The sequence below is a fragment of the Heloderma suspectum genome, chromosome 4 (genome assembly GCF_057233095.1).
Source record: "Heloderma suspectum isolate Gila_16-S chromosome 4, 16-S_ref, whole genome shotgun sequence".
Classification (NCBI taxonomy): Eukaryota; Metazoa; Chordata; class Lepidosauria; order Squamata; family Helodermatidae; genus Heloderma; species Heloderma suspectum.
In genome coordinates, this window is record NC_139461.1 from 26,628,248 (window position 1) to 26,649,298 (window position 21,051).

Below are 21,051 nucleotides of genomic sequence, written 5' to 3' on the forward strand. Positions count from 1 at the left end.
AGATCCAAAGTTCTGTCCCCAGCATCTCCACATATCAGGTAGCACAAGCTGGGAAATATTTCTGCAGGATTTGCTGGAGAGCCATTGTTGATCTGGGGTTTCCATCCTTTTTGGGACAGAGATCCTGAAAGAGAGAGAGAGAGAGAGAGAGAGAGAGAGAGAGAGAGAACTGTGGTTTCAAAGTAGGGAGTTTGTGTTTTGGAGCTCAGACTCCCACTTCTGCCTGGAATTCAAGTTCTTGGGTGAGTTACTTATCTTTCAGCCTCACCAGTTTGCCCTTCTGTGAAATGTGGTGTTTTGTGACAGGCTGTTCCTATTACAGCAACCATTTCGTGAATGGGAACCACCCATGGCACTCTTTCTGAGATTGCACCCATGACACCTTTAAAATTCCAAATGTGCCCGCCAGCTAAGAAGCACTGGGGATCCCTATTCCCTTGCACATAGCCTCCAAAAGAGCCCTATTTTTCCTTCCAGAACTCCTCTAGTCCGACTGCCTGTCTCATATAAGTCCCAGGGTGGTCTAGTCTGCAATTAACCCTGGGCATTCTGAAATCCTGGCCTGGATCTGCCGCAAACATGTCAGCCACCTTCCTGAACTTGGTGCCCTTCAGATGTGTGGGACTACAACTCCCAGCATCCCCCAGCCATCGGCTGAGGTATGCTGAGCATTGTAGTCCCACGCATCTGGAGGGCACCAGGCTGAGGAGGGCTGCATTACACCAACCCTGAAGAAAAATCCTAAACCAAAGGCTCTGCTGAGGCACCCTGGAGCTCGGTGTATCTTTTTATTATGCTAAATATCACCCAGGATGTTCCAGGTCAAGACACATCAGGCCAGGGTAGCTCAGAGAGAGTGGAATAGTACTAGCAAATGAAAGGCTCCACGGCGCCACAGCCAATCTCCCTTTATCTAATCTTTTCCCGCTGTCCTCAGCTAATCCATATTATTCCCCTTGATTCAGAAGGGGTGGGGGGACGCAGACTCTCAGTCAAAACATTATCCCTTATCTCCAATTACAATTCAAAGCCTTTGGTTCAGCGTCACCTATCCATTCTCCCGCTCTGCCCCACCCAGCAATTTACAATCAATCGCAGACACAATACCACAAAAATCCAGGACTCGGACAGTCTGTACAAGTTTCCTGAAGGAGATAGTGCCCTTCCTTACTTCAGGACTGTAACAGGAGGATCTAGTAAACAAGACAGTCAACTCAAACTTTACCATGGACAACTCCGCCAAAACAAAACAGCTAAGTCACAAACTCCATGTTTTGTTTTGTTTTAAATCAAGCATAGTAAATCCAGTACAAAGGAGACGTTTTAAGTTGTTGCAGCAATAATTGAGGGGGAAATGAAGGAATTAGAGAGCCAAGGGTTATTCACGGGACTATGTTTGTGTGGAGAAGGTGGGCTGAGTAGGCCCAAGGTGGAGTGGGCATGTCCATACAGAAATAACTTCTGCTCTCAACTGAATGCTATCATCTCACTGCTACTCCCTGCCCCCAGCATCCACTGCCTGAGGCTGCTGCCTCACTCTGCCTAATGGTAGGGCCGACCCTGTTAAGCATCCCAGATAGCAGGTTCTGGGAAAGAGAGTAGCTAGGAAGCTGCTGCAGAAGGTAGATCTTCATATGTTTGGGACGTCACCTCCCAGAAGCTCTGCCAGCATGGCCAGTAGTCAGAAATGCTGGGAGTTCAAGTCCCAAACATCTGGAGATCTACTTTCCGCCCACGACTGGAATAGACAAGACTGGGCTAGATGGACTAATAGCCTGACTAACTGTAAGGCAGCTTTGTGCAGTGGTGGGAAGTACAGGATGAGAAGTAGGTCGCAGAACCTGCGTGGCTGTTCTGAGCATTGACTTGAGTAGCAGACCTTTCTCCTGTGGCTTGCAGCATTCCCACATAGAACCTCAGAGAGGCTGGGACTTGAGGCATTGATCCTCAGCAATGTACATCTGTGGGGGAGGCCATCTCATTGTCCCAGCACTGCGGGAAGTACGTTGAGTGGTGGTGACATGAGATAGGACCTTCTCAATGGTGGCACCACAATTGTGGAATGCCCTCCCCCAAGAGGTATGCCTGGCACCAACTTCACTATAATTTTGGCACCAAGCGAAGATCCATTTATTCACTTGGGCATTTGTGAGTGGCTAGCTCTACTGCTGACTAATTGGTTTTATATGACATGTTTTTTATTTTATTTTATTTTACTGTTGGCTGTTTTCATATTGTTGTTACCAGCCCTGCAATTTTTTAATTTTGTAATGAAGGGCAGGATAAAAATGAAAACAATGAGTAAATAATTTTGCTTGCCTTGGGGCAGCAGTGGATCAGTTTTAGAGCAATCGCACTCGGTTTGCCTGTATCCTGCTATGCCACCCCACCCCCATGGGCAGGGTAACCCATACAATGTGATCTAAGCATCGGAGTTTATATCTTTCAAGAAGGCCTGCCAGGATTAGTTTCTTTTTTTTTCCTGGAGGCCTGGGTGGGCCTTTTTTAGTACAGGCCTTGGAGCTGAGTCAGTGGTGTGGGCAAGCTCCTCAGAAGTTAGTTCTTCCCTCACGTAATGATAAAGAACCATGTTGCGAAAGTACCTGATACTTTCTGTGTGTTGCCTGGAGAAGAGAGTCTAGGGGTTGACCGCGAGCTGAGCGGATAGGTTCACCCCCACTTTAACCACAGCTGAGGGATATTGCATAGAATACAAGGTGCCTGCATTTTAAGGGCTCCTTAAATGCTCACATAGAGTTCAGGCCTCCTGTATAATAAAGGTAAGGTTGCCAGTCTTTGAGCCAGCTTCGTTAGCTTCGATTTAATGGTGATCTAGCAAGGATGGGCAACTTGTAGCCCTCTAGATGTTTTGGCCTGTAACTCCCGTCAGCTTTAGTCAACATAGTCAATGATGAGGGATGATGGGAGTTGTAGGCCAAAAAATTGACCATCCCTGGTCTACAGGAATTAGTGGGCGTGAATGCATTCTATTTCCACACTGAAAAGCTTCACTTGCTGATCTGCTGATTTTTGTACATCAAACTACAATTAGAGGCACAAGGACGGACCATGGTGGGTTTTTTGTTTTGTTTCGATTATTTGGCAACCACAGAGTTGTTCCACATTTTTCATAATGGAATCCTTATTTAATAACATGCCCATATTTTAAAATAATTCCACATTTTTAATCATTCTTTGGGTTGCAACTTACAAGTCAAAGGTACTATATGCCCCATATGGAGTATGGAAAGTATCTCAAGGAAAGAAGCCCTCTTGTGTAATGGTCCTTAATGAAATACAATAGGTCATCTCCTCTGCCCAACTCCTCATTTAAGACACAGAACATACCTTCACCCGAGCTCCCAACTTGTATTGCACCAGCTGGTCCATTCTCTAGGCCCTAGTTAATTCTTAGTAAGGTTCTGACATAGAATTCCTTCTCTGTGCTGCCCTGTGAGGAAGTGTCTGCTTGCACTTGTTGTACCTTCTTCTGAACTTGTCTTCTCAGCTGGTAACATGCTTTTGCAAAGTGGCTGTATTGTCTGCATTTATTTATTATTTATTTATTATAGTTCTTAATCGCCCATCTGGCTGGTCACCTGGCCACTCTGGGCGAAGTACAATAATACAACAATTTAAAACAATAAAATTCCACATTAAAACATTGTATTTCTAAAAATACCCTAACCCACCCCAAATGCCTGCCTGAACAACTACATTTTTAATGCGTGGCGGAAGCTCATTAAAGAGAGGGCATGGTGGAGTGCCCTAGGGAGGGAGTTCCACAGAGTAGGGGCCACCACAGAGAAGGACCTCTCCCTTGTCCTCACCAACCTAGCTGTCCTGGCTGATGAGACAGAGAGAAGGCTGATGTTGAGTGAGGCTGATGTTGAGTGGCCCATCTGGTGTTGCTGGAGGCACTCCTTGAGATAGGCTGGGCCGGAACCATATAGGGTTTTAAAGGTTAAAACCAACACCTTGAATTTGGCACGGAGAACCACTGGTAACCAGTGCAACACTTTCAGCACCGGAGTAAAGTGATCACGCCAGCGACTGCCTTTAATCAGGCGAGCCACCGCATTCTTCTGTACCAGCTGCAGCTTCCGAACCGTCTTCAAGGGTAATCCCACGTAGAGCTAGGGATGGCGGAGAATTCCGCCACGGATTTCAGTGAGGCCGAATGCACTGGCATTCGGCCCCCCCAAACCCATGGCAGAATAGCCTCCCCCCTGCCATCCCGCGGAATCCCCCCGGGACGAAGCTCACCTGGGGCGGAGGTGGAGGCGGCTCCAGTGGCGGCTGGTTTCTTGGCCGGCTGCTGCGGCCGCAAATGGCGGCCATCGTAGCGGCCGCCATTTGCGTCCTGCCAGGCTGCCATGATAGGCTACATAAGTATCTATAAGTATTTGAGCCGCCTAGTATTTATAAGTATTTATGTTGCCTATCACGGCAAAGAGCAGGGGTGCAAACGGCGTAGCGCAAACGTAGCCTATCACGGCAGCCTGGCAGGACGCAAATGGCAGCCGCTATGACGGCCGCCATTTGCGGCCACAGCAGCCCGGCCGTGGCCAGAATTCCGGCTGTGGATGGCCCTGGATGGTGACCCTGTGGAGCTGCTGCGGAGTGCAGCCGGCCAGGGAGGATTCCAGGGGGAGGGATAGACTGCCTCCCCTCCACCGCGGATGCCCCTGCACAGAGCCAGGTAAGGGATTCGTACATCCCTATGTAGAGCACATTACAATAGTCTAGATGAGAAGAGACCAAGGCATGTACTACCAATGGGAGCAGATGGTCAGGAAGGTAGGGGCGCAGCCGCCGTATCAGATGGAGTTGGTACAGCGCTGTCCGGCTCACAGCTGACACCTAAGCCTCCATGGACAGCTGGGAGTCCAAAATGACCCCCAGGCTGCGGACCTGGTCTTTCAAGGGTAGCCGTACCCCATTCAACACCAGGTCAACATCCCCCAGCCTCCGCTTGTCTCCCAACAAAAGTACCTTGGCCTTGTCAGGGTTCAGCTTCAGCTTATTCCTCCCCATCCAGCTACTCACCGTCTCCAGACATTTGGACAGGGATTCTACAGCCAACCTTGGTGAAGATTTGAACGAGAAGTAGAGCTGCGTGTCATCCGCATATTGATGACACCACACCCCAAACCCCCTGATGATAGCCCCCAGCAGCTTCACATAGATGTTAAATAGCATTGGGGAGAGGATGGAATCCTATGGCACCCCACAAGTGAGTGGCCATGGATCCGGAACCTCCTCTCCCAGTGCTACCCTCTGGTACTTGCCAGAGGGGAAGGACTGGAACCACCATAATACGGTGTCTCCAATGCCCAACCACTCCAGGCGGTCCAGGAGGATACCATGGTCAACGGTATCAAAAGCCGCTGAGAGGTCAAGGAGAACAAGGAAGGAGCATTCACCCCTATCCAAACACCTCCTCATATCATCCACCAAGGTGAGCAAGGCCATTTCTGTCCCATGCCCAGGCCTGAAGCCCGATTGAAATGGATCTAGATAACTGGCCTCTTCCAAGTGTGCCTTCAACTGCATTGCCACCACCCACTCAATCACCTTGGGGATCCAAGAAGGGCTTCTTTAAGAGCGGTCTTATCACTGCTTCCTTGAGGGCTGATGGCATCACTCCCTCCTCAAAGGAGGCATTCAACACCACCCTGATCCTCTCACCCAGCCTCTCTCTGCAGTTCATAATGGGCAGGGAACAAGTAAGCAGGTTGTCGGCTTTACAGATGAAAGCACCTTGTCCACTTCTTCAGAAGGAAGAAGCTGACCCCACAAAACTGGTTTGCCACAGGCCACCTCTCGCTCACTAACTGTATCCACAGCGCACGGAATAACACTCCTGATCCAATCAATTTGATCCACAAAGTGCCTTGCCGAGGCCTTAGAATGCTCCAGTGGTTCCGGAGCAACTGGACTGACCAGGCTCCAGACCACTTGGAACAGCCTCCTGGGACAGCACTCTGTGGATGCGATAGAGGCAGCATAATATTCCTTTTTTGCTGCCTTCACCACCATGTGATAGGCTGAAGATACAGCTCTATCTCTATCTTGTGCCTGATCGTCTTCGGAGCGAGACTTCTGCCACCAGCGCTGTAGTCATCTCATTAGGGATGTCAGAGAATTCCGCGATGGATCTCGGTGAGGCCAAATGCCAGTGCATTTGGCCCCCCGAAATCCGTCGCAGGACGAAGCCCCCGCCCCCCCAACCCACAAAAGGCGCACAAAACGGAGCACTTACCTGCTCCTGTCCGCGCTGCTTTGCAAATGGCAGCTGTCCTGCGGCCGCCATTCGCTTTCTCTTCATAGCCGTGATAGGCTATGTAAATACTTTCGTAGCCTATCACGGCTAATGCAGGGATGCCATTTGCTGGTTTTTTTCCCCCCTGCCATGATAGGCTACGTAAATATTTACATAGCCTATCACAGCTAACTACAGGGATGGAAATGACGGCGGCTACAACAGCCACCATTTACGTCCCTGCAGGGCTGCCCAGCGGCCAGATGTCCAGCTGCAGGTGGCTGGAGCCAGCTGGCGGCTCCACAGCTTGGCCGCAGAGCAGAGCTGGCCAGGCAGGATTCCGGGCGGGAGGACCAGATCGCCTCCCCACCCCGTCGAGGATTCCGGGGGGAGGGACAGAGCGCCTCCCCCCCCAGCGGAAACAGAATGGAAGGGAAGATAAGTGTTCCGTCCATCCCTACATCTCATCTCCTGTTTCGGAGCTCGTAACTGTGGATTGAACCATGGTGCAGTTCGAACCCCGTTCAGGGGAAGAGTGTGTTTCGGAGCCACCCAATCTAATGCCCCAGTGATTGCGGCATTCCAGCCATCCACCAGGGTCTCGACCGAGTGGCCATTTGCATGCTCCAGAGAATCCCCAAGCACGTTCAGGAATCCATTCAGATCCATAAGACTCCTGGGGCAGACCATTTTAATGGGTCCTCCACCCCTGCGGTTGTGGAAATGAGAAGTCCAACGTCACCAGATAGTGATCTGACCATGAAAAGCGGGTGGTGGATATATCCCCGACTTCCAGATCACTCCCCGCTTCTCCAGAAACAAACACAAGGTCTAGCGCATGACTGGCTACATGGGTGGGCCCAGTTGGAATAGGGTACAGCTCCCAGGAAGCCATGGTCTCCATGAAGTCCCGAGGCGCCCCGTGAGGACAGCCTCTGAATGTATATTGAAGTCCCCCAACACCAATAAGTTAGGGGACTGCACACGCACATCAGAGACCACCTCAAGCACCTCAGCCAGGGAGTCAGTTGTGCAGCGGGGTGGGCGGTACACGAGCAGAATCCCCAGACTGCCCTTTGCTCCCAACCTCCAGTACATGCACTCAGCAACCTTGGTCTCCTGGAGAGGGGGTCTGGTGAAGACCAAGGACTCCCAAGTCCCGGTAGATAACAGCCACTCCCCCTCCCTGATCCCCAGCCCTCAGCTGCTGTGCATACCAAAATCCAGCTGGGCACATGGCCGCAAGAGTTGGAGCAGTGGCCTCAGCCAGTCAGGTCTCCGTACTACATGCCAGGTCTGCACCCTCATCCAGGATCATATCATGGATGACAGAGGTTTTCTAGGTAACAGACCTGGCATTGCAGAGCAGCAAACAAAGGCCAGAAGGTGGACTCACACCTCCCCCAGCCATCCTTTGGCTCTGGACAGTCCTGGAACAGGGGATAGATATTACACATCTCTCCCTTGTTCCCCTTGCCCGGCATGGCCTGCCCCAGCAGTCCACCAGCACCTGCCGCCCAGCCTCTGTATATTCTGGCCCCCAACACTCCCCCACTGCCTCCGTCAGATGGACACATGCCCCCTCGCTCCGGCCTATGATGCGCTGCAGTACTTCCCCGTTGTAGGACACTGGTTGTATCTGTGACTGCCTCCGCACTGCAAGCGCTTCGCTAGGCACAGTTTGGATTCGGAAATGCGTGCATGATGTTGTGCATCCAAGTAGAAGTGGGATCTCCCTGTTCTTTTGCAATCTGTCTCTCCGGGGAGAATTCTTTCTGTGAAAACCTCCCCTTGGAGCTTCTGCCTGCACACATCACATCAATTGAAACATTTGCCATTTTATTCTCCCAAAACCTGCATTTTCAACTCTGTTACAGCAGCAGCTTGTACAATCTTGATTGCCTTCTCTAGGGTCAGATCACTCATCTTCTTTTCCATCCATTCCTGTCGCTTGCAGGTAGATGGTGAAGTCCTGCCAGTAATTAAGCCTTAGGAGAGATCTTTCAGCAACTTAGAATAGGGGAAAACGTGCAAAGGTCAGGGAGGGAGCAATCCTATGGCCCCTAGACAGCATCTGGGGGGCCATAGGAGTTTTTGGATTCCTGGATCCGAGGTTGGAGGGGAGGAGACTGGGGAGGCCAGCTTATGATGTATTCTGAGGCCTTCCCCAGCCTCCTTCCCTCCTACTCTGACGTGCCCCAGCCAGACAGGCAAAAAAGCTAATCCAGGCAAAATGCAGAGCAGGAGGAGGGCAGAGGTGAAGATCGCCTCCACCCCTCCTCCTAATCTGCTTTGGATGCCTGTAAGCCTCCACGTTTGGAGGTTTATGAGCATTGGCGTAGGATTGCGCCCTAAACCATCAAACAATCGGCACTTGGTGGGGGAAAAGCAGCTACCACCTGGTGATGTGGGGAAGGCTGTATGGCCATCTGGGGAACCTGGAAGAGCCAGATTGGGACCCCAGGTGGGGCAGATTTTGCTCCTGGGCCTGCGGTTGACACCCCTGCTTTAAGGGCACCTCACCTAGCTGGGTTAGGTGGTTAGGCCCAAGGAATGGGGCAGCGTTCCAGAAAGAGAAGGCAGCTCAAGGGAAGGGGGCCTTTTGTATAGAGTTCCAAATTTTTTTGGGTACCTCCACTCTTTATCTCTTTAAGACAAAGAACATTATGGAGTGTGCTCATTTACATATTCTGATCAGCCTGTGCTTGTGCCACAGTTGGAATCAGTATATCTACTGGCATATTTGTTCTTTAACAGCCTAGGCCCTTGCATGAGTACCCAGAAATAAGTCCATGTTCAATGGCATTGCGTAACTGAAGCCTGATCCTACTTTACTGATTTTTATTCTGTCCTTCCACTGTGTTCATGGTGGCTTACAACCAATTTGAGTGGGCAACTTGTGGCCTCCAGATATTTTGGCCTATAGCTTCTATGATCCCTCAACTTTGGCCATGCTGGCTAGGGGGCCAATGAGAGTTGTAGGCCAAAATATTTGGAGGGCCACAAGTTGCCCATCCCTGTTTAAAGCAATCAAGTCTAGCAAGCATGAACAAAACAACCAAACAATAATAAAAATAGTAGTGAAAACAGTGATCAGGTGCAGCAAATAAAAGCAATCTAAAAAAAAAGTGTAGTGTCAGAAAAAGATCCTCAAGCTGGCATGTCAAATGCCAGCTGGAATGTGTACATTTCTCTGAAAGTAAAACTCTCAGTGTTCAACGAGGCTTACTTCCAGGTAAGTATACATAGGATGGCAACTGTGAAGGTCGACCCTCTGCATGTTTTCTCAGAAGTAAATCCCATATTAGTTCAATGGCATTGATTTCCTGATATGCAAGCTTCGGATTGCAGCCTTAATCCCTACCTGGTAGTAAATTGAACCATTGAACAGAATGGGACTGTCTTCCGAGTAAATAAGTGTAGGATCGTGCTATTAACTATACCTAGGCGGCTCAAACTACGCTTTTGGTACTTTATTTGGAAGAATTGCTATATCACAGCCCTTGCATTTTTCAGTCTGGGCTGTTGATAAGTTCAGGGATGTTTAAAAAACTGCTTAGAGTAATTCTTCCAAAGGTCATCCTGTGAAACTATTCCATTGGAATCTTGCTGGCTGTGCATTGTTAGTTACCTCTGGATAGGAGAGCCTCCTATGAGTGTGGTGGTGGTTAAACTAATTAAACTTGCCTATCAGGCTTATGCCTTTAAAAGTAGGTCTTTGGGGAAAAGCAAAGGAGTCATTTCAGGGAAATGTGTGGTGTGGGCCAGGGGCAGAAAAAAAGAGGGAGAGGGAGAATCAATCCTGGAAGCAGCTTCTGTGTTTGCAAGGCATCTTCCAATTGAACCATTGTCTTCCAAGGACAGCTGGCACCCTGACTTCATCTGCATTGGACCAATCTCAAAAACAAATGATACAGTGGCCAAACAACTCGAGGCATAGGAGGACGGCTGTATCTCACACCACTTGTACCCAGAGGAAAAGCTTTTGCAGGACAGCAGAAAGTGAAAAGAGTGATAAAGGTGCTATCCATTAACCAATGGATAACAAAAGTAAAATGGTAAGAAAATAGATATAGTCTTTCATTCATCACACTATTGTTTGTTGTTGTTCTTAAAAGATTGTTATATAAATATGCAGTACTAGAAAAAACTACTGTGCCTGTTCTATTACTTTGAGACTACACATTGTTTTGCACTTACTTGAAAGTAAGCCCAATTGAATTTTCTGGGATTTGATTCTGAGGAAAGCTCATATAGAGGATTGGGCTGCAAGTAAAACTTCCACAAATGGTCTCGAGAGATTTGGCTTTAAGCTATATCGAAGAAAGTATTTATAAAGGAAGGAATTGCTTGTTGCATCATGAATACTTTGAGAATTTAAGGCAAACCCTGTCTAGTTGTAATATAGATTCAAAGTAGCTGAGTTGAATGGTGTTCCATCTGAGTGCTGCTAAGTCTGCAACTCTACGGGCCCCAAACAGACATTTCTTTAAATCTGTGGCTAGCTGCAGCTAAGTCTCCCCTGCCCCCCCATTTTAACTATAGAGTAGGTGCAGGTGGCCTGATCCAGGTCATAAAAGGCCACCTACCCTCCCAGTCTGAATTTGGGGCCCTGCACCAACCCTAGAGTAAAAATGAAAAGAAGACATAGCTGCTAGACACAGATGGAAAGCAATGTCTGTTTTAGTCCAAAATACGTTTTGTTAGGTAGTAAATCCCAGTTAAATATTTAGGATGCTTAAAACTATGCTGTAAACGCATCTTGTTTTTGTCTTTCATGCTTCTGTAATATCGGAGATAAACTCTTTCTGAGTTCATTATGACTTTACGGTTGTGGTAAGGCTGTTGGCCTCAAACAATTTTCTTTGGAGCAATCCCATAGAGATCAAAGGCATTGCTCTAGAGTAAATGGTTTGAGTTTGGTCTATACCTGCCAAGGTGCTGAGCCTGTGATCCCTTGCAGTTAAGCTTATTTTCTTAGAGAAATGCTGGGATTTCCTTCCCAGTGTGATAAAGCTTCAAACAACCGTTAAGCCTCTTTACAGCTGCATACAAATGGGAAATATTGATTAGAGCACTGTGGTGATAAGAGACCTTGCCGCTCATAGCATGTGTTTCCTAACAAGAACTTTTAATAGCTGGCTTTTTGTACTAGCCTTGTTGTTGTTGCAAAAACCAACAACCTTCTTTCCTCCCCCAAACAACAAAGCACCACAACACCCTAAAATCTGGGATCCTCTAGAGAGAGAAGGTGTTTAGTAATCATTACTCCAAAAAGTTATTTCAGGTAAATGCGTATAGATGAGATGATAGTTGATGTGGTCTTGGGAGTGAGAGATGTTGGGCTTTTCTACAGGAGGCATTTGTCGTGTGCTCATCATTCCCTACTCATGGCATGGGCATCCGCAGGAATTTTTCCAGCAGAGGGCAAAGCTGCCCAGCAGTTTGTGGTTGTAGTTCGCGCACATAGTGTGCACTGCTACAACACACCTGTGCACTTTCCTTGTGTGTGCGCTTTGTTGCTTAGCATCACATTCCATGACATTTAGAAGCCTACACAGTAGTAGAAGATCCTGGGAACTGAACAGCCCTAATGCAGAAAAGTGTTATATTCAAGAAGTATCATGAACTCCAACAAAACTTTATTTGGAGTGAGGAATAAAAAAGAACACTTAGGAACAAGAGACCCACCCTCCATGCACAAAGTACAGCTGTCTTAAGAATTTTATATTATATATTTTATAGCATCACTGCCCTTATAACATTGACAACTTCACATGACTCGTCTTAGAATGATTTCGTTCATCTTAGAAACATTGATAAAAACTCTCTAGAACAGTCTTTCCCATCCTAATGCCCTCCAGATATTTTGGACTATAACTCCAGCATTCTGGACCATTGGCCATGCTGGCTGGGGCTGATTAGAGTTGAAGTCCAAAACATCTGGAGGGCACCAGGTTGGGGAAGACAGCTCTAGAGAATGGTGGTGGAGTTTGGGGGGAATGTCTAGCAGTGGGAGGAAAAATTGGCATGCTTGATCAGAGTTTAAGGTTCTAGAGGAGCCTGGACTACTCATTTTACTTTTTTCATTGTTTTCCCAGCCACTTTTCACATCAGATGACAACACACTTGTGCATGGCTTGAATCTTGAACTTTGTTGTTGTTGTTCAGTCGTTCAGTCGTGTCCGACTCTTCGTGACCCCATGGACCATAGCACGCCAGGCCTTCCTGTCCTGCGCTCTCTCCCGGAGCGTGCTCAAGTTCATATTCATTGCATCCGTGATGCTATCTAGCCATCTCATCCTCTGCCGTCCCCTTCTCCTTTTGCCTTCAGTCTTTCCCAGCATCAGGGTCTTTTCCAGGGAGTTTTCTCTTCGCATTAGGTGGCCAAAATATTGGAGCTTCAGCTTCATTATCTGTCCTTCCAATGAGCACTCAGGGTTGATTTCCTTTAGGATGGACTGATTTGACCTCCTTGCAGTCCAGGGGACTCGTAAGAGTCTTCTCCAGCACCACAGTTCGAAAGCATCAATTCTTCGGCGCTCAGCCTTCCTTATAGTCCAGCTCTCACAGCCATACATTACTACTGGGAAAACCATAGCTTTGATTAGACGGACCTTTGTCGGCAAGGTGATGTCTCTGCTTCTTACTATGCTGTCTAGGTTGGCCATAGCTTTCCTCCCAAGGAGCAAGCGTCTTTTAATTTCATGGCTACAGTCACCGTCTGCAGTGATCTTGGAGCCCAAGAAAGTAAAATCTGTCACTGCTTCCATTTCTTCCCCTTCTATATGCCAGGAAGTGATAGGGCCAGATGCCATGATCTTTGTTTTTTTGATGTTGAGTTTCAAACCAGCTTTTGCACTCTCCTCTTTCACCCTCAACAAGAGGCTCTTTAGATCCTCTTCGCTTTCTGCCATTAGGGTGGTATCGTCTGCATATCGGAGGTTGTTGATAATTCTCCCAGCAATCTTAATTCCGACCTGTGATTCATCCAACCCGGCATTTCTCATGATGTACTCTGCATATAAGTTAAATAAGCAGGGTGACAATATGCAGCCTTGTCGTATTCCTTTCCCAATTTTGAACCAATCGGTTGTTCCATGTCTGGTTCTTACTGTTGCTTCTTGACCCTCGTACAGGTTTCTCAGGAGACAGGTAAGGTGGTCTAGTACTCCCATCACTTTCAGAATTTGCCACAGTTTGTTGTGATCCACACAATCAAAGGCTTTAGCGTAGTCAATGAAGCAGAAATAGACGTTTTTCTGGAATTCTCTTGCTTTCTCCATGATGCAGCGAATGTTGGCAATTTGATCTCTAGTTCCTCTGCCTCTTCTAAACCCCGCTTGTACTTCCGGTAGTTCTCGGTTCGCATACTGCTGAAGCCTAGCTTGTAGGATTTTGAGCATCACCTTGCTGGCATGTGAAATGAGCGCAATTGTGCGGTAGTTTGAACACTCTTTGGCGTTGCCCTTCTTTGGAATTGGAATGTAAACTGACCTTTTCCAGTCTTGTGGCCACTGTTGTGTGTTCCAGATTTGTTGGCATATTGAATGCAGCACTTTAACAGCATCATCTTTTAGGATTTTAAATAGCTCGGCTGGAATACTGTCATCTCTGCTAGCTTTGTTGTTACTAATGCTTCCTAAGGCCCACTTGACTTCACTCTCTAGGATGTCCGGCTCAAGTTCAGTGACCGCACTATCATGGCTATCAGGGACATTCAGATCTTTCCTGTATAGTTCTTCTGTGTATTCTTGCCACCTCTTCTTAATCTCATCTGCTTCTGTTAGGTCCCTGCCTTCTTTGTCCTTTATCATGCCCGTCTTTGCACAAAACGTTCCCTTGAGATCTCCGATTTTCTTGAAGAGATCTCTAGTCTTTCCCATTCTGTTGTTTTCCTCAATTTCTTTGCATTGTTCATTTAAGAAGGACTTCTTGTCTCTCCTTGCTATTCTCTGGAACTCTGCATTCAGTTGGGTATATCTTCCCCTTTCTCCCTTGCTTTTTGCTTCCCTTCTTTCGTGAGCTACTTGTAAAGCCTCATCAGACAGCCACTTGGCTTTCTTGCATTTCTTTTTCTTTGGGACGGATTTCGTTGCTGCCTCCTGAACAATGTTACGGACCTCCGTCCATAGTTCCTCAGGCACTCTGTCTATCAGGTCTAATCCCTGAAATCTATTCCTCACCTCCACTGTATATTCATCAGGGATATGATTTAGGTCATACCTGAACGGTTTAGTGGTTTTCCTGACGTTCTTCAATTTAAGCCGAAATTTTGCAAGAAGCAGCTCATGATCTGAGCCACAGTCAGCTCCAGGTCTTGTTTTTACTGACTGTATGGAGCTTCTCCATCTTTGGCTGCAAAGGACATAATCAATCTGATTTCGATATTGACCATCTGGTGACGTCCATGTGTAGAGTCGCCTCTTGTGCTGTTGGAAAAGAGTGTTTGCTATGATCAGCATGTTCTCTTGGCAAAACTCTATTAGCTTTTGTCCTGCTTCATTTTGTACACCAAGGCCATGCCTGCCTGTTATCCCGGTGATTTCTTGACTTCCTACTTTAGCATTCCAATCCCCTATGATGAAGAGGACATCTTTTTTTGGTGTTAGTTCTAGAAGGTGTTGTAGGTCTTCATAGAACCGATCAACCTCAGCTTCTTCGGCCTCAGTGGTTGGGGCATAGACTTGAATTACTGTGATGTTGAATGGTTTGCCTTGGATTCGTACTGAGATCATTCTATCATTTTTAAGATTGTACCCCAGTACTGCTTTTCCCACCCTTTTGTTGACTATGAATGCTACTCCATTTCTTCTAAGGGATTCTTGCCCACAATAGTAGATATGATGGTCACCTGAATTAAATTCGCCCATGCCTGTCCATTTTAGTTCGCTGATTCCCAAGATGTCGATGTTCAATCTTGCCATCTCATGTTTGACCACCTCCAGCTTACCTTGATTCATTGATCTGACATTCCAGGTTCCTAAACAATATTGTTCTTTACAGCATCGGATTTTCTTTTCACCGCCAGACACATCCACAGCTGAGTGTCCTTTCGGGTTTGGCCCAGCCGCTTCACTCTTTCTGGCGCTACTTGGAAATACCCTCTGCTCTTCCCCAGTAGCATATTGGACACCTTCTGACCTGAGGGGCTCATCTTCCGGCGTCATATCTTTTAGCATTGCGATACGTTCCATGGGGTTTTCTTGGCAAGAATACTGGAGTGGGTTGCCATTTCCTTCTCCAGTGGACCACATTTTGTCAGAACCCTCTGCCATGACCTGTCCGTCTTGGGTGGCCCTGCACGGCATAGCTTATGGCTTCACTGAGTTACGCAAGCCCCTTCGCCACAACAAGGCAGTGATCCATGAAGGGAATCTTGAACTACAGCAATGTTATTTTAGAATTGCATAATTTTCCTTGAACTGCATAATTTTCCATTTTGTGTATGGTTGTACATTAAAAAAAGAAGAAGCCCCGATCAGGGAACAGGTCTACGATTTCTGGTAGATCTGGTGACTGAGTAGCGATAAGGCCTGGGCAGAAGTCTACCCTTCTGTTTTTTCTCAGTGGTTAGACCTGGTACCCAGACAATGTATTTCCACCCACAGCTGAAACCTTCAGTTCTTTCCATGACTCCCTTCACCTCTGTAATGGCCCTTAGAACCAAAGGCCATTACAGGGTTGAAGGGCATGGTTAATACTGGGGTGGGGGTGACCTCCTCAGCTTGCAGCCCACTGCTAGGCTCTGCTCTATGGGCAATGCACAGTGGATTCAGGTACCTTCACAAGGGGGTTGTTCCTACAATATGTGAGAAAACACTAACTTCTGTGGAGCTGAGTGGCACACTGTCTTACCTCCAAGGCCAACACTAAGAGAGAGATGGGAGAGGTTACAGCTGAGCCTCCTGCAAGAGCTAAAAATGGCACCCTCTCTTAAATATATATAGAGAGAGAGCGGGGAGAGGAAGAGAGAAAATCACAACAATCCATTCTAATCCTGCTGCTACAGTTAATTTCACAGCCCCATCTGCATTTCCTTAAAACACACCAACAACAACACTGGACTCCGCTGCAGAGTTGTCATACACTACTCTAAAACACACCCCTCTGCAAAATGGGAATAACAGCACTCGGCTATGTTGCAGGACTTGTGTAACCCACACTGCCCAGCCTCAGCCCTGCCTACTGCAATATGGATATAATAATGATGAACATTTTCTGCACACGTTGTCAAGGTAATTTTAAAACATTAATATTTTTTCTGAGTTTATAAACAAGACCTGAGTCAGAAATATTATTAACTCCTGTCTTTGCTGCTAGCTTTTGTTTTTTGGTAGACACACTACCGCCCAAACGCAACTACAGGAAACTCCTGGATCTCTAAATTGTTTTTTTTATGAGGCAGCAGTGACTTCGTAACAGGGAAACCCCCCAAAGGCTTAACGCACCCAGAAGGGTTAATACACCCTGATAGTGAGTATGTTAAGCATTGCTGTGACTTCATTCATTGGCTAAAAACACAAAGGTGGGAGCAGATTTGTTTCTCACAAAATGAATAGGCAGAATGGTGGCTGCACATTTTGCCTCATATCTTAGTTCTACAAAGGCTAGAGACCTGCTTAAAAAGCAGCTGGGGATTTGGAGATTATGGCTTATCTCCAGGGGGTCAGTTGCCCCTCCTTGCCCTTTCCTGCGGATGCCCATGAGAATGAATTAAATTTGGAATGGCTATTCTCATAATGAGACTGTTAGCCATCTTTCCCTTATTTTCTCTTTCCCAGCCTTTGTGGGTAAAAGCATAGAATTTTAAGGTACTTTCACATATCAACATTAACAGGCCAATCCTATGCATGTTTACATAGGGGGTGGAGGTGGTACATAAGGAGTGCATCTTCCCTTGTGATTCTGGGACCGGCAGGGGTTGTCTTTACAAGCAACACCTGGCCCCACTTCCTAGATGGGCAACATCCCTATTCTCCTCTCCCCGCACCTGTGGGCTGGGTTCACTTGAAATTAAAGTGAACTCCGCCAAGTGCCCATGCTAAGCGGAACAGGATGGATATTCACTGATTTGCACAGTCATACCAAACCAGGGCCTAACAGGTTGTGGCACTGCCTGGCTGGGCCTACCAGAAAGCTGGCCTCGCTGCCCCCTTCCAGGTCCATGTTCTACCATTTACCTTGCAGCCACTCTCAGCTGAGCTCAATGGAATCTTACCCCTCATGCCCAAGTTTAATTTACTGACTTCCTGTGGCTGAGCCTCACCTGCCTATGTTGTAGGGAACTGTAGAGATAGATGGGGAAGGTGTGTGCAGAATGAGGTGCCATTGCCACTCTCATGGAGCTACTTTGGCATGGAGGAGCCTGGTCATCCTGCTGCCTGCTATTACCTCTTTGCCTTATGAGGAGGCGCTCCCACAGTGCTGGTTAAACTCAAGGACTCCCCCCTCCCCGTTTAATTCACTGACCTCCTCTCCTGTTCTGAGCCTTGTCCATGTGGCTGGAAACAAAGTAGAGATAGACGGGTGCACCACAAACAGCCACTGTTGCCACTCTTAGAATGACATCATGACTGGAATTGGGGGGGGGCAATTGCACCCCCATGCCCCTATGAGCAGATGCCCATTACTCATGGTAGTTTAGATGGTGTCGTGACCCTCCAGTTTCACTTGTGTGTCTAACGAGCACTTCCATCGAGTTTTTTTAGAGCAGGGGAAATGCGGCATTTAATTGCAAAAGCAAAAGAAAAAGCTTTTTTCATGTGTGTATCTATACCGCAGAACCGCCTAGAGGTTATGTAGCATAAAAGCAGGAAAGGAAACACTCTTGGTGTAGTGCTCAGATCTCAGTTCTACGAGGAAACTGAAAATAGATACAGTGGGATAACAGCTGATTAACAGTCTTGTGTAGAAAAGCTCCTTAACACTCTGTGCTTAAAAAATAAAGGGGTATGCGATGAAACTGAAATGGTCCATTCTGCTAAGAAACGTTGGTAAGAAATATTAATGAAACCTAGATTTGTTCCTACTTTTCATCAGTGTTTCTTACCAGAATGGGCCATTTCGGTCTTGTAAGATTCTTCTCATGGCAATCAGCGTTCTTTATTCCATGAACAACTAGTAGCTTTTTTACCAAATCTACTTCCATGCAACTTGACTAACTGAAAGTAAGCAGGCAAAGCTTTTCCCATCATTCTTATCTCCATGTTTGGCATAGCTGACGTTTTTCCTATCAGGCTTATGTCAAAGCATACAGGAGTAGAACCAGTAAAAAGGTTGGCAACTCTCTTGGCTTTAATCTGAGGGCTAAACTACACACTATGTTAAATGCATAGCATGTAGATCATCATAACTTTTTATGAGAGCCAGTGTGGTGTAGTGGTGAGAGTGTTGGACTGGGAGCCGGGAGATCCGGGTTCTAGTCCCCACTCGGCCGTGGAAGCTCACTGGGTGACTTTGGGACAGTCACAGACTCTCAGCCCAACCTACCTCACAGGGTTGTTGTTGTGAGGATAAAATGGAGAGGAGGATGAGGATAATATAAGCTGCCTTGGGTTCCTTGCAAGAGGAAAAAAAGGCAGGATATAAATGCAATAAATAAATAAATAAATTTTACTCTTGTGTAAGCATGTGGGACTTTGAGCTGGATTGGGATCACCACACAAAACAGGGGGTAAATCTTCCCATGGAACCACTTTTTTTCTTTAAACTGCTCCCTGGCTTTTTTCTTTAAACTGCTCCCCAGTGTAAGAAAAAAGAGTGTGTGGTGGTCCTGATCCGGATCCTGCATGACTACACAAAAGTATAATAAAAAGTTATAATCACCTAGGTGCTATACATTTAACATAGTGTATAGTTTAGCCCTGAAATATAAGTTGAGCAGGAGTCCCCAACACAATGCCCACAGGTACCTTGGTGCCCACAGGCACCTCTGAAGGCACCTGTGAAGAGGTCCTCAATGTGGTGCCCGCGGACACCTGCAAAACTTTTATTTTAAAAAAAATATCTGTTCTGCATATATCCATAGCAATGGATACATACGAAAGGCATACAACTTTCTAGCTTCAGCAATGTGGACCAAATATGCAAATAGGTATCCATTTGAAGGTGGAAGATAGATGCCGCCCATTCAAATACTGAAAGCATGGTAAAGTCCTCAATCCATTGCATTATAGGAGGTGAGTGTTTATCTTTCCAGTGTTGTAATATCGGTCTTTTTGCTGTCAAAAGGGCACAGAGAATTCATTTACGCTGACCATTGGTTAATTTCCATGAAGCAGGTAAATAATTTAAAGGAGTGTGTACATCACCGAATATTAAAGATTGTTCCAGTACAAAATTTATCTGTGTAATAACCGCCTCCCAAAAAGAAGCAGCTACTGAACATTGGCAAAACATATGTTTAAAAGACGTATTAGCTGTATTGCACTGCCAGCAGTTAGTCAACCTAGAGAATCCCTTATTAAAGAGACTTTGCAGTGCCTTATAGACACGAAACAAATGTTTTTGCTGAATAAGACACAGCTTAAGTTCCATGGATGTGATAGGTAGATGCCAAAGCAGCAATCCACTGGTTAGGCATTTTGTGGTGGTCCCCACATCAGTTTCTCAAATTCCCAAATGTGCTCATGGGTCCAAAAAGGTTGGAGACCCTTGGGCTAGAGAGAAAGAGTAGTTTTCTGAGTAGAAAGGGATCTGGAAGATGTATTGCCTCCCATGGTTTATATACACACTTCTGGTGAAGAAACAATGCAATACAATCCAGAAATGACATGCAAAATTTTTGATCGAAAGATAAATGTGGCCATGTAATATACACCATGAGCAGTAGCCCCACTTAGAAATGCCTGCAACTTTCTGGCTGGAAATAAACAATAGCGAATATTATGAAGTTGTGTTATGCTTATGTGTCAAGCACATACAGCCCTTTGACCGTAGGTGCCAATTGACCTTTGTATCGTACCACTTGTTTTGTGTCACTCCATCGATGATAGAAAAGGGTATGCATGTGTTTGATGGGGGCAGGGGGGACAAGGCTTGCCTAGCAGTCTGTCTCTGGGGTTGTTTACTGAGCGGGCAGTGGGAGGACCTGGCTTGCTGCTGTACCCCCTTAGCAGCAGCTTGCTATGAAGCAAGAATTGGCAGGTGAACCTTGTTAATGCACATTATCCCCTGTGAATCAAGCATATGTTAAAAATACAGGAAAGAAGTTGCTAAAACATTGACAACTGTACCTGTCCTGTTCTTCTCTACTACAAGACATAGTGATGCACACCAATTTTGATAGCTTTATAAGGGGGTTGGACAAATTCCTGGAGGAGAAGGCTATCAATGGCTACTAATCCTGGTGGCTATATGCTACCTCCAGTATCAAAGGCAGTCTGCATATGTACATCGGTTGCTGGGAACATGGGCAGGAGGATGCTGCTGCACTCATATCCTGCTTGTGGGTTTCCCATGGGCAGCTGGTTGGACACTGTGTGAACAGAATGTTGGACTAGATGGACCCTTGGTTTGATCCAGCATGGCTCTTCTTATGTTCTTATGTTCTCCATACTTATAAGAGTCCTTAAGTGACCTGCTTTGACTTTCACCATTTGTGGTTCCTTCCCTGCCAACAGCTTTCACCTGATCAAACAGTTTCTAAAGAATCTTGGAACTTGTGTTCACAGGCACTCATCTCCCATGCTACTAGCAGCCCCATTTGTCACACCTATCTCTGTGTGCAGAAAATCCTCAAGAAATGCACAGTACACTTCGATAATTTCCAGTCTGCGGTGTTA

At 46.7% G+C, this 21,051-nt stretch overlaps 2 protein-coding genes across 3 annotated transcripts in view; both read left to right on the forward strand.

Annotated features, from left to right (window-relative positions):
- The window catches only part of TAF2 (TATA-box binding protein associated factor 2), a 96,761-nt gene extending 86,438 nt beyond the window's left edge, over nt 1-10,323 (forward strand). Inside the window, exon 26 of one of the 2 annotated variants that reach the window (XM_084848893.1) lies at nt 10,130-10,323. In XM_084848893.1, the coding sequence (XP_084705019.1) occupies nt 10,130-10,299 (170 nt within the window). In that variant the 3' untranslated portion in view covers nt 10,300-10,323. Of the gene's footprint in view, nt 1-10,124 lie in introns of both variants that reach the window. The other variant, XM_084848896.1, reaches the window with a different exon arrangement.
- The window catches only part of ENPP2 (ectonucleotide pyrophosphatase/phosphodiesterase 2), a 119,148-nt gene continuing 108,293 nt past the window's right edge, over nt 10,197-21,051 (forward strand). Inside the window, exon 1 of the mRNA XM_084848898.1 lies at nt 10,197-10,323. Within this exon, the coding sequence (XP_084705024.1) occupies nt 10,303-10,323 (21 nt within the window). The 5' untranslated portion in view covers nt 10,197-10,302. The remainder of the gene's footprint in view (nt 10,324-21,051) is intronic.